This window comes from Rana temporaria, chromosome 4 (assembly GCF_905171775.1).
Source record: "Rana temporaria chromosome 4, aRanTem1.1, whole genome shotgun sequence".
NCBI lineage: Eukaryota > Metazoa > Chordata > Amphibia > Anura > Ranidae > Rana > Rana temporaria.
In genome coordinates, this window is record NC_053492.1 from 183,321,864 (window position 1) to 183,336,371 (window position 14,508).

At 44.7% G+C, this 14,508-nt stretch overlaps 1 protein-coding gene across 1 annotated transcript in view; it reads right to left on the reverse strand.

The window, feature by feature from the left end:
* Positions 1-14,508, reverse strand: part of LOC120935667 — a 116,878-nt gene that overhangs the window by 67,167 nt on the left and 35,203 nt on the right. Inside the window, exon 10 of the mRNA XM_040347720.1 lies at positions 10,866-11,597. Coding sequence (XP_040203654.1) covers positions 10,866-11,597 — 732 coding nt within the window. The remainder of the gene's footprint in view (positions 1-10,865; positions 11,598-14,508) is intronic.

Consider the following 14,508-nt stretch of genomic DNA (forward strand, 5'->3'; position numbering starts at 1 on the left):
AAACTGGGCGCACGTGCGACAAAGCCATGTGCGCCTGCCACGTGTGGGGAAAAGTATTCAAGTGGGAGGAGTTACCCACCCCTGCGTGTGACGTGGGCTGAGTTTGGCGCCAAAGGACAGAGTGATTGCCCACCCATGAGAGAAGGTCGTGCGAACATGTCTGTGCTATCGACGCCATTTGGAAAGCTAAGACCCCCGATGTCAGAGAAGAAAGGAGTTCCCCAGGTAGGACTTTTAGGCTGCGGGTCAAAACGTAAGTTAAGTAGTTTCAGTAAAAAAAATGACATTTATTTTCCGATGATGTCTGCCCCGGGAGTCAACGCTATGTCTGCTGCTGCTGGAATTTCCCTAACGGATACTGGAATCCGAATGCGGACCCAGGGGAGATTTGTGCTGTTTTCCAGCGGTAGCGTGGAGGCCCTCGGACTGTCCTGCCCCCGCTGTTCGGAGCTGGCCGTCCGGATTTTGCCCTTTGCCCGGTGCAAGAAGTGCCGGGCCTACTTGTTTCAGATCGATTCACCGACCAAATCTCATCGGGAGTACAAGGTTGACTGGATCGCTGGGACTGTGACTGCGGAGGAGGAGGCCCCATTGCCGGAACCCTCCTTAACTACAGTAGTTATTAATCCGGAGGTGGTGACCGGCTCATCCACGCTTACCCTGCCATCGGCTGCTACCCCAACCCTATCACCCGAGGTAAGCGACATGGATGAGAACAAGTGTGTGCTCAGTGTAAAAGCGGATGCTGTACCGGAGACGACACCAACTAATGTGGTCTCAGTGTGGCACGCTATGGGCCCCAAACAGGCCTCCCACGGCTGTGGTAGAGGCCTACCAGTAGGTGCGAGGGATTCAACCAACGTCCCTGTTGGGGGGCGAAACTGCTTGCCCGCAGAAGAGAGTGAATCTTCAGATCTGGACTCTCTGTCTGACGATGGGGACGGCAAATGGTTTCGAACCAGAGTTTCCTGAGTCCCAGAGTGGTAGAAGTTCCCGAGCCAACAAGTCCTGGAGACGCAAGAAATGCTCCGGCCATGTCGCACCAAATGCAAGTGCCCCGCAATTGACATGGGGAGCTGGAGCGTCAAGCCCTAGTGTCACTAACCCCATGCCTACTCTTCTACTTGTAGTGAAGAAAGCTCCTGATGCTATAGCGTTACAAGGCCACGGAGACCCCCATACTCTACCTAAGTTGGCCCGTCTGCAGCGTATGTTCATGAGGAGAGTGGCCACCGACTACGGGTGGGAATACCCATACGTGCCTCCAGCCCTCCTGCCCGAGCTCGAAAAGATGGGAGAGGATTGGTACAGGGATGCAGTCTGGGAGCGTTTGAATGTCTCCAAACTTGCCCGTGACACGGAATATGCATTCATCTGTGTTGGCAGCAGGTTTGAAGATTGCCTGAAGAATTGGAGCCCTGGCTGGTACATCTTCAACAATAGAGTGGTCCTTAAATGTCCCGGAAAAGTGGATCAAGTCTTCTCTGTCACCACTACCAATTCTCGATGGGGCATTGTCATGTTGCCAGATCCACAGTTCTATAAGTAGGCCTCATGCCTGCGTTGTTACTTTCACTTGCTGCTTTAAAGAAGTTACGGATAAGAACTGTTGCCCCTTTCCATTTTTTTTTTTTGTGTTTTTATCCCACCGGATTCACACTTTATTGTTTGTGCAGAACTTTGGGAGGGTTGATAAGTTAGTAAGGATAGGGTCTTGCCGGCTTCTTCACAGCACTAGGAACAAGAAGGGGAGAAGATGCAGTTTTTTTTATATATCTTCCTTTTCTGCTGATTGCTCCATTTGAGCGTAGACTGCCTTACGCTGGTAGTACCAGTGCACTGACCGCTAGGGGCAGTGTTCTTCAACTTCTACCACTGCAGAGACTAACTTGTACATATATTTCTTTTAAGTCTTGCAACTTGAGAAATTCTCAGCACTTAGTTTGTTTTATATGATGTGTCTCTTTGGGAGGAAAGGAGGTTTCGCCTTAATACCAAAGGTGGAGCTTCATTTCACCCTCAGGGACTGTATGTGTATATTTTTGTGTGTTTTTCCATTTCGTTTTGCTGGTTGTTGTCCTTCTATCAGAACTGTCGGAGAATGGGGCAGTGTAGATAGTTAGGAGTGTGTAATGTCATAATGTATCAATGTGAATATTTATACTAAGTAATGTTTTTATATTTTAAGATTTTCTATCTCTTTCTTCACTGTTATGCGGATTCAGGTCATGTATTCAGGCTTGAATACTTTTTGTTGAGACACTGAGGACAGTGTCTATTTAAGTGGGGGGAGTGTGTGGCGCCTAGTTACTTCCAAGGTAACCAGTGCTATCAAAATTTAGAGTATAATCAGACTGTAAGTGACTCTGATTTTAATTTAAATTCTAGAGAGGGTCTCTGTTTCAGTTTGGCTGTGCTGTGGGCTCATTCTGTCGTGCTGGGGTGTTTTCCCACCCCGGTGCGGTAGGTGGCAGCAGTGGAGTTGAGGTTTGGGTGTTCTCTCCCAGCGGCCAATCAGGAGGATTTGGGCCCCACTGGGCATGCTGGGAGGGGGTACTTATGAGACAGACGCCATTTTGTGAGTTGGTCTTCCGGTGTGGCACCCACCTTCAGGGTGGCCATATCACAGCGCTCCGGTGTTATGGCCTATCTGGCGGGAGTGTGCGTGCTATGCAGTGTTCCTGGTTTCGGGCCTAAGTTGGTACGGAGCATTTGAACAGGACGGGGACCTAGTGATTGACTGGGTTCCCACTTTGAGAATCCCAAGCGAGTTTAGCTGTTCGGTGGGGAGTCCATCTGAGGAGCACCAAAGAGAGGCTGGCGGTCCAATAGGATTATGACGAACCACCGGGGATCGAGGTGACCGGACACTGAAGGATTGACTCCTCTTTCAGTCGGTACCTGGGCGACGTTCAACGAAAGGAGGATCCAGGCGTAACTTTACCTAGGAGGGTTATCTCGGTATCTACGATCAGAGAAGGCCTGTGGCAGAGGCGTCTCTCTGAACATTCATTCAAGAGAGTCTGTGGCAGAGACTTTGTTCTAAAGAGATTTGAGCGGTGTTCCGGCTGCTAGGTCAGTGAGAGAGGCCTATCCGGGAACGCTAAGCCCACTTAAGCTGAAGTGGTGTAAGAGTGTTACGCATGGGAACAGGACTGTTCCAGATACTACGCCTGAATATGCTGTTCTCCTTTCCATCTTTATTCCTTTCATCACCTGTTTACTGTTTTTACCCGGCTGGGTAATAAAGAGCACATAAAAAGACATTTCTTCGTGGACATTCCCTTGTTGCTGCTGTGTGCATCATTCATCCCTAGACACGCGGAGAGAGCCATGAGGTAAATCTGCCATTCCATTCATTACCAGCGGCTCCTTCGGGGGTGAGCGATACATTTATTTGGTCCAGTGTAGCATCCACCTGATGTTTTAAGGTTTCTTTAATAGTTCAAGGGTACTTAACCGATATGACTGTACTTCTAGCACTTACATCGGGTAATTTTTGGGTAATTGTCATCTGTGCCCGAGAGGTTCTTCCTCTACTGCTACTTTCTCATCTGCTTTTGCCCATTTTATTTTTTCTTGTTTCCATATTTACTTGATCTAACCAGTAGAATGTTTTATGATGGAAGTGAATGCTGCAGATGAACGCTGTACTATTACATCAGGCGTGAAGACGATATTTAAAACTTGTGCCATTCTACATCTCATTCTACCATTGTTGTATAACGATTTTTTGCTGTGTAACTTTCTTATACTGTAAAACAGTCTTTCTCAACATTTTCATATAGTTGGTTAGTACTATTTATTATTAATAGAGGTGTATATATATATTTTTATACAGATCTCTCTCTCTCTCTCTCTCTCTCTCTCTCTCTCTCTCTATATATATAATAAATATATATATATTTATTTATTTATTTGCGCATGATGAACATTTTTTTTTCTCCGTATTTTCCCTTTTTCTTTTACCAAATACAGATACTGCTGTCATCATAGTGCAATATCCCACCCCTGAAGAAGATGTTCTACAAACAAAACAAACCTTGAAAAAACGTTGCCTGTCTTACCCCACAGACAGAGTCCGGTCCTGCATTGTCACTGTCATTCCTTATTTGTTATTTGTTATCTGTCATTTTTTTGCCGATGCTTTCTCCCATTCTGCTTCTCACATTCATCTGGATGTGTTTTTCATGTTGAGAACAGCCGTTCATTTATGTATTTATATAAGATTTTTTCAAATAAATTATGTCTATTAGAACCTTTTGGTCCAAACAACTTCTTTACTAAGTCATTTAGTCCAATCAAATCATCCAATCAAAAGTCCCAATTGAGGAAACACACTCTTCGGAGTGTATTGCCGCGTACACACCATCACTTTATGTGATGAAACAAAATGCCGTTTTTAAAAACGTCACTTTAAATGACCGTGTGTGGGGGAAAACGTTGTTTTATGTCTTGTAAAAAACGACCAAAAAAAATTGAAGCATGCTTCAATTTTATGTGTCGTTTTTCAAAACTTCATTTTTTACTTCACAGAAATTGACCGTGTGTAGCAAAAAACATCGTTTAAAACGACGTTTTTTCACCCGCGCATGCCCAGAAGCTAGTTATGAAGCAAGCTTCAATGGAAAAACATGGTGGAACGTAACCTCGCTTTGCTAGAACATTGTGAGAAAAACAATGGTGTGTAGGCAACTTCGTCCTTGAAAATTGAAGTTTCAAAAACGTCATTTTTTACTTCACAGAAAACGTCGTTTTTTTTTTCAACACATAAAGTGATGGTGTGTACGGGGCATAACTCTATATTTTCAACCCAGAGGAACCCTTGAAATGGTTCTTCTGGTCTCAGGGAACCCCTGCTAAAAACTAGAAATCAGCGGGAGGCTGAGCCACGAATCCATGATATAATGTTGTAATAAGTGTCACAAGAATACTGTTGAGATGCATATTCACTTTATGCTGTTAATGTTATATGCGCCTGTTAGCATCAACAGATGCACTGTTTGTATTGTGGTCCGTGTGGACCGGCCTCATGTGGTATATAAATAAACAATTAAAAAAAAAAACTAGAAATCTATAACTCATGATACATTAGTGTGATGGTCAGTGGGAGGATTGGTCCTTACACTTATGGTCATTGGGAAAAATTACCTCCTTACAGATAGCTAAAAATATCAAATATTGTCAGTCACTTATCTGAGAGGCAGAAATTGCCCAATGCTGAAGGAACCCCTAGCAACTTCTGGAGTAACCCTAGGGTTCCATAGAACCCTGGTTGAGAATCACTGTTGTAAAACATAAAACCTTGTTTCAATAAAAACTATCTGACCCCAAAAATATTGTCTCACAGGAATGAGGTTTCTGGATGATGTTTTTGGTGTCTGGCAGGACCACCTAAACCAGGCATGTCCAAAGTCCGGCCCGCATTCTGGTTTAATGTGGCCCCCCTGGTAACTTGGATATAAATATCTTTTGTGGCCCCCCAGAAAACATATATACTGTATTGTACATATATAATGGCCCAGATTCACAAAGAGTTACGCCGGCGTATCAGTAGATACGCCGACGTAACTCCGAATCTAAGCCCGTCGTATGTTTAAGTGTATGCTCAAACTGAGATACACTTAAACATGCCTAAGATACGACGGCCTGCGCCGTCGTATCTTAGGGTGCAATATTTACGCTGGCCGCTAGGTGGCGCTTCCATTGAGGTCGGTGTAGAATATGCAAATGAGTCGTTACGCCGATTCACGAACGTACGCTTGCCCGTCGCAGTAAAGATACGCCGTTTCCGTAAGAGATACGCGGCGTAAAGATAAACATGCCCCCTAGGTGGCGTATCCAATGTTAAGTATGGCCGTCGTTACCGCGTTGCAATTTGCAAATTTTACGTCGTTTGCGTAAGTCGTCCGTGAATGGGGCTGGACGCCATTTACGTTCACGTCGAAACCAATGACGTCCTTGCAATGTCATTTAGCGCAATGCGCGTCGGGAAATTCTAGGGACGGCGCATGCGCCGTACGTTTGGCGCGGGAACGCGCCTAATTTAAATGCTCTACGCCCCCTACCCGGCTCATTTGAATTAGGCGGGCTTGCGCTGGGGGATTTACGCTACGCCGCCGCAACTTTACAGGCAAGTTCTTTGTGAATAAAGCACTTGCCTGTAAAACTTGCGTCGGCGTAACGTTAATGACATACGTTACGCCACCGCAGTTTTACGCCCATCTACGAGAATCTGGGCCACTGTATTTATCTACGCTGCCTCAGAGGGGACAGGGAGGGGCGGGACGAGCGTGGTCATATTACATACAGGAGAATCTCCTGTTTACTCATCTGTAATAGGAAGTCCCATCTCCTGGGCTGCCATTGGACAAGTGTTTTGTCTATCATAGGAACTTTGCAGGCCACTGAGTAAGCAGGAGATTCTCCTGTATGAAATCTGTTGGCGCTCGTCCTGCCCCCTCCTTGTCCCCTCCAAGGCTGCAGATGGGCATCAATCAGGCTGCATTCATGGCAATGGTGAGGCTGCTTTAATGGCAATGGTGAGGCTGCATTCATGGCAATGGTGAGGCTGCATTCATGGCAATGGTGAGGCTGCATTCATGGCAATGGTGAGGCTGCAGATGGGCACTGATTAGGCTGCATTGATGGACACTGACCCTTATTTTGCTTCAAAGTTCTTTATTTAAAATATTTATTTTTCCCTGAACCTTACCTCTAAATGTGAAGGTGCGTGTTATACGCCGAAAAAAGGATGGTATATCCAAAAAACACGCCCAAGCTCATCCTTAGTCCAGAGCGAGCCTGCGGGGATTTGTTGGGGGGGCCACAAAAGATATGTATATATCCAAATAACACGCCCAAGCTCATATCTTTATCACACACAGCCACAAAGGCAATAGAATTCTTGTTGGGCAATATATTAGTGCGCGGACAAACACGCTTAGACAGAATTGTAATGGTTCTAAGAATGTCAGGTAAAATGGTCGGCCCTCGCGCATGTTCACTTCATCAAATCTGGCCCTCTTTGAAAAAAGTTTGGACACCCCTGACCTAGACGCTCTTCTTGTGTTTCACCAGCATTTGAATTCGGTGGTTCTCAACTTCAATTTAACATCATCTATGATCGGTCTTCTATTTAATTTTTGGACATCAGGACATCCTGTTCTAAGGAACAGGATCTGATACTAATGACCAATCAGATTAAAACTCGATCACAAACTTAATATAGAGTTCAGTTCATATCTCAATATCATGGAATGTCACAAAATATTTTTTTCTTGTAATAAACAACATTGGCACATACTGAGGAGAATTTTGTAATTTTCCCCTGCAATGATATAGAAGAGGACAAACGATTTATATCAAGTGTCTCGTGCTGACTGTGAGCAGCCAACTGTATGATCTACTAGTACTTTTAGATGCCAGAAACAGAGGTAGTTTCCCCTCCCTATCATGCATTCATTGTTCAAATATAAAAAAAGGGTATTTTTTTATTTATTTCACCCACACCAAGGTTCAAATTATTTTACTTTCTTGAGTTTTTCCATTATATATGTAATGTGTGGACTTTGTTATATAGGGAAGACAACCCAGCAGGCTAACGAAAGAATTGCGAGGCAAAATATGTGATTAGGGAAAACAAGTGGAACAGCTGTTGGCATGGCGTTTTGTTGAACAGGGACAACTTTGGGGGGGGGGGGGGAGTTACTGAAACTTGAGCACTCAGAATGTGGTGCAGCTATGCATAGTAGCCACTCAGCTTGTTCAATTAAGCTTTGACAGTAAAACCTGGAAGCTGATTGGTTACCATGCAGAGCTGCACCAGACCTCACATTGGAGTTTTTGTAAATCTCCCCATCAGCGTCCAAATTGTAATATACTGGGATTGATTCAGTGTCTAGGCATAAAAGTGGAGGTAATAAAGAATTGCTTCCTAGAAAGAGGGAATTCTTCAGTATGGGGAAAGTAGGCATTATGGCCCAGATTCACATACCTTTGCAGCGGCGTAATGTATCCCGTTTACGTTACTCCGCCGCAAGTTTTCAGCGTAAGTGCTTGATTCACAAAGCACTTGCGTGTAAACTTGCGGCGGCGTAGCGTAAAGCTGTCCGGCGCAAGCCCGCCTAATTCAAATGGGGCACGTACCATTTAAATTAGGCGCGTTCCTGCGTCGAACGTACTGCGCATGCTCCGTTTTGAAATTTCCCACCGTGCTTTGCGCGAAATGACGTCGCCCCGATGTAATGTTTTGAACGGTGACCTTCGTGGATCGCCGTAAACAGCTAATTTGCATACCCGACGCGGAAAACGACACGAACTCCACCCAGCGGTCGCCAAAGTATTGCATCCTAAGATCCGAAGGCGTACGAAGCCGTACGCCTGTCGGATCTTAGCCAAATGCCGTTGTATCTTTGTTTGTGAATTACAAATAAAGATACGACGCGGCAAATTTGAAAGTACGCCGGAGTATCAGCAGATACTCCGGCGTACTTTTTCTGTGAATCTGTTTAATCTGCTGCATCAAGTGTTCTTGACCAACCAGAGTGTCTACAGTCCTCAATGTTACCTGTTTCTTTGTGCTTCTTTAAAAGAGCTGTGCCAGCACATCTTGAAACCCCAGTCTGCTTTGAAATCTTTGCTTTGCCTGGAAGAGACCTCGTTGATGCAGTATAACTACTTGTTGCTGTCCTCAGTCTTGCCATGGTGTATGACCTGTGAACATGAAACTATCTTCCACATCCTCACCTTAGTAGCAGAGTTTGACTGTTCCTCACCCAGTTTTAAGCCTCCCAAACAGTTGTTTCTGTTTGAGTTAATTACTGTGTTTCAACCTACATATGAAATGGATGATCATTATCACCTGCTTAGTATAATTGGTTGATCATACACCTGATTCTACAAAAAAAAAAGATTTTTCCACTGTTCACTTACTTTGCATTTTGTAAATAGATAAAAATAAACAATGAAAAAATATTTTTGAAAGCATTCTTACTTTACAGCATTTCTCCACATCTGCCTAAAACTTTTGCACAGTACTGTATTCACACACACACCGATCAGCCATAACTTGAAAACAATCGCCCCCTTTTGTCGTCAGGACAGTCCTGTCAAATCAAGGCATGGATGTCATTAGACCTCTGAAGGTATGCTGTGGTATCTGGTACCAAGCCTTCAGAAGCAGAATCTATAATTCATGTAAGTTGTGAGGTGGGGCCTCCATGGATCAGACATGTTTTCCCAGCACATCCTACAGATCCTCCATTAGATTTTGATCTGAAAAATGTGGATGTGAAGTCAACAACTGGACCTGTTGTTGTGTTCCTCAAACTATTAGTGCACCATTTTTGCAGTGTGGCAAGGCGCATTTTCATGAAGTGGTGTACTTGGTCAGCAACAATGTTTAGGTATGGGGTTAAGCGTCAAGTAAATGTCAGGACTCAAATTTTCCCAACAGAACATTGCCCAAAGCATCAAACTGCCTCAGCCGGCTTGCCTTTTTTCCATACTGCATCCTTGTGCCATCTCTTCCTCATGATGTAGAAAACCTGATTCATCCGACTAGGCCACCTACCTTCTTCCATTGATTCGTGGTCCACTTCTGATGCTCATGTGCCCATTGTAGATGCTTTTGGCTGTGGATACAGGTCAGTATGGGCTACACAGCCCCATCACAACAAACTGTGATACCCATTTTTGTCTGTTTTCAACACATCAACTTCAGGGACATGTTCACATACATTAGAAACATGTTCACTTGCTGCCTAGTATATCGCTCTGATTTTCAGATGCCATTGTAATGAGAAAATCAATGGTATTCACTTAACTCGTCAGTGATCATGAAGTTATGCCTGATCGGAATGCAACATATATATATATATATATATATATATATATATATATATATATATATATATATATATATATATATATATATATATATATATAAATATACATATACATACAAGCACACACTCTCACACTTACTGAGTAAAGTGTGCTGAAGATATGGGGTTCAGCGTACAGTACAGAGTATTTTTGTTAAGAAATTACCGTATTTTCCGGCGTATAAGACTACTTTTTGCATCCAAAATCATGCCCCAAAAGTCAGGGGTCATCTTATACGCTGGGTACCTGTTGTCAGACGGCAGCCATCCATTATTCAAAAGCCGCACCTCCTCCTCTGACTGTTCAGTGTTCCGCCTATCACAGGTGTCTTCTCATCCTTAGCCTCGGACGAGAGGACATCCGTGATAGGCGGAACACTGAACAGAGGCTCTGCTGGAAAAATTAGTGTTCAGCCTATCACGGAACAGCCTGAGGAGGAGGCGCGGCTTTTGAATAATGGAATCGCCGCCGTCTGACATACTCTGCAAAAAGGAGAAGGTAGGGAGATCGTCGAGGCAGGGAATGGAATGGCACAGTGAGGCATGTATAGATGGCACAGTGAGGCATGTATAGATGGCACAGTGAGGCATGTATAGATGGCACAGTGAGGCATGTATAGATGGCACAGTAAGGCAAGTATAATGGCACAGTGAGGCATGTATAGATGGCACAGTAAGGCAAGTATAATGGCACAGTGAGGCATGTATAATGGCACAGTGAGCGGTCGTCTTATACAGTGAGTATATCCCAAAACCAACATTTAGCTGGAAAATTAGGGGGTCGTCTTATACGCCCAGTCATCTTATACACCGGCAAATACGGTAGTAATGTAAATGTGATGATTTAAATTTTTTTAATTCAGTTGCAAAACATCCACTTTTTAAAACATTGTTACTGATTTTTCCTAATACGTATAAAGCAATGCAATAGCTTTTTGTGCTGTGACCTCTTGTGAATAAACTGCTTTTTGAGTATTAAAAATCAAAGAAAGAGAGCAGGTCTTCATTGGTAAACAAATCGTTTGTGTTTAGACTACTAGATTGATTCTGATCTTCTGGAGGGGCTAGATCATCAACGGCTTGTGACAGACCACCAATAATGAAGGGTTCCTCTGTGGCAAACTTTGGAATAATCAACAAGGGCTTCCACACTTTACCAGGACATTTTGAAGTATTCGGAGGAGGCAGCATTGGAAAATCTAGAACGGTTTCATCAATGGTGGGCGGAGTCCCTTTGTAGTCTGGAATTGCTGGTGCCAATGTAAAAGATGACAGCTCAAGTTTGAGTGTTCCTTGGTTGTGTGGACCTCCAGCTGACTGTGAAGAGGATGGCAATTCAGGTATGAATGGAGTAGGTGATTGCATTGCAGGCTGCCTGGTAATTTTCTCTGTAACTATTGGACGTTGGGTTACTTTTTCTCCCTCTGGTACTCTGGGAATTTCAAACCCTGGCTGACTTGGTGGTGCTTTAGGTTTCTTCCTATGGTCTTCTTCAGACTCTTCAGAAGAGTGATCTTTCTTCTTTTTATGCTCTTTTTTCCTTTCATGTTCTTTTTTCTTTTCGTGCTTTTTTTCTTTTTTATCAAGTTTTTCTTCCTTATTAGGATTTTGTCCATGCCCTCTTTCTTTTGATTTCTCAGATGCTCGTCTGCCTCGTTTTGGTTCTGCCATGCGGAGAGGGGAAAATCCCTTTACTGATATCCTACGAGCCTGAAATCAAAACAAACACTGCAGGCTTAAATGTAATACATAAAATAAAAAGCGTATTAAACTGAAACATGGTTAGAATGTACAATGGATATAAAAAGGCTACACACCCATGTTAAAATGTCAGGTTTCTGTGGTGTAAAAAAATTAGAAAAAAATAAATAATTTCAGAACTTTTTCCACCTGTGACCTATAAACTGTACAACTCAGCTGAACAACAAACTGAAATCTTAGGTAGAGGTAAGTAAATAAAAAAACAACAACATAATATGGTTGCATAAGTGTACACACCCTTAAACTAATACTTTGTTGAAGAACCTTTTGATTTTATTACAGCACTCAGTCTTTTTGGGTATGAGTCTATCAGCATAGCACATCTTGACTTGGGAGGGCATCTCCTGTGCACAGCCCTCTTCAGATCACCCTACAGATTTTCAATAAGATTTAGGTCTGGGCTCTGTCTGGCCCATTCCAAAACTTTAGTCTTCTTCTGGTGAAGCCATTCCTTTGTTGATTTGGATGCAGGGCCGAGCCTAGGGTCACAGACTCCTCGGTGCAGAAATATTTCTGGCACCCCCACATGATCATGGTCATCTTACTAACTCCTCCCCTTTACAAATGTTTCTATGGCTACCATGTATCCATGTAGCCCGGACGCGCTGTGAGCAGAAGCACATTACAGGGGGAGGGGCATACCTGGCATCTTTGGTTACTCGGAGGGTGGCACTCAGAGAGCATTTCTGGGAGTGCACGGGATGATTGGCAGCAGCTCCAGCCAACCCAGAAGCCTATCATCACACTGCCTATTGGAAAAGAGCAGACATACGCAGAGGGAGCGAGGCAAACAGGAGACTGCTCCATGCACACCAGACAGAATTAGTGAAGCCTAGTACCGGAACATGTTCCAGTACTAGGCTCCGCTGTGGTACCCAGCCTGGATTTCGGGGACAGCGGGAGGTATGCGCTATTGTCAGTTGCCAGCAGAGAGAGCAAGTGGGCTTGGGAACCGCAGCACCCGCTACATGCGCTCCTCCTCTGGACAAAGACAAGAAGGAGGGAGGGGAGCACTTTGGAGCTTCGGCGCCCCCACCTCTGCGGCGCTTGGGTGCGGAGCACCCCGTGCACCCTGCCTAGGATCAGCCCTGTTTGGATGTATGCTTTGGGTCATTGTCATGCTGAAAGATGAAGTTCCTCTTCATGTATAGCTTTCTAGCAGAAGTCTGAAGGTTTTGTACCAATATTGACTGGTCCTTGGAACTGTTCATAATTCCCTCTACTATGACTAAGGCTCCTGTTCCAGCTGAAGAAAAACTGCCCCAAAGCATGATGCTGCCACCACCATGCTTCACCGTGGGTATGGTGTTATTTTGGTGATGTGCAGTGTTGTTGTCATGAATCGCCAGTAATACCTTCATGTCCTGTCTGTCTGCTTACCTCTGGTCTGTGAATCAGCCTTGGGCCTGCACTCTCACACCTGCATGGTTAAGTAATCTTCCCTCAGCGTGGCTCCACCCTAGCCTCTACAGGATACACTATTTACACTGTGCTGTCCAAGTCTGCCTTGCCCGAGCAATATTGTGTGTTTGGTTTCCTGTCTGCTGCTTGCCGTGTGCTCTACGTCTGTTTCTGTTACCGATCTTGGCTTGTTCTTTGACTATCCCTGCCTGCTTGTTACCCTAACCTGTGTTCTCTGTATATCCTTGTCTGCTAGTTGCCCCGACCTTTGGCTTACCTCCTGACTATCTCTTGCTGTCCTGGGCTGCTGCTTCCTCTCTATCCTCCTGTAGCCTACCGTAAGTGTGATCTGGGAGACCCCGGGGGCCTGGGACCCAGTGGCAGCACAGTCCATCTTTACCACTAGAGGCTCTGGTGAACACCTGCTGGCTCTTAGACTCTACACCCTGGGAAATCGTATGCTCTAGATCCCATTGGGATCCGTGTTGGTGCTCCAGTGTACCTGCTTTCCTGTACCACCCAAAGTTCCATCTGCAGCAGTCAGCCATAGGGTCCACTACCTTAGCGGTGCGCTCCTAAACCCCAAACGTGTGCATCTGTCACCTGGCCTCAGGTGACCTGACAGTTGTTTTTTCACCAAACATTTCTTTTTAAATTATAGCCAAAAAGTTCAACCTTGGTTTCATCAGACCATAACACATTTTTTCACATGCTTTTGGGAGACTTCAGATGTGTTTTTGAAAAATTTAACCTGGCTTGGATGTTTTTCTTCGTAAGAAAAGGCTTCTGTCTTGCCACTCTACTCCGTAGTTCAGACATATGAAGAATAAGGGAGATTGCTGTCACATGTACCACACAGTCAGTACTTGCCAGATATTCCTGCAGCTCCTTTAAATGTTGCTGTAGGCATCTTGGCAGCCTCCCTGACCAGTTTTCTTCTTGTCTTTTCATCAATTTTGGAAGGAAGTCAAGTTATTCATAATGTCATTGTTGTGCCATATTTCCTCCACTTGATGATGACTGTCTTCACTGTGTTCCATGGTATATCTAATGCCTTGGAAATTCTTTTGTACTCTTCTCCTGACTGATACCTTTTAACAAGGAGATCCCTCTGATGCTTTGGAAGCTCTCTGTGGACCATGGCTTTTGCGGTAGGATGCAACCATGAAAATGTCAGGAAAGACCTACTAGAACAGCTGAATTTTATTTGGGATTAATCAGGTAGGGATGAGCCGAACACCCCCCAATTTGGTTTGCACAGAACATCTGAACAGGCTACGAACAATACCGCCGCATAGGAGGCGCCCGGCCGAATGACGCTCTGCCGGGTTGACAGCTCTTTTATAGCTGAGGGCGGGGCCACATGTCATGTGTGCGTGTGACCCCTGACCCCTCTCTGACGCAAGGAGAAAGTCGGGGTTACCATTTGACGTGTACGGGTGACCTCACCCCCTCTGAC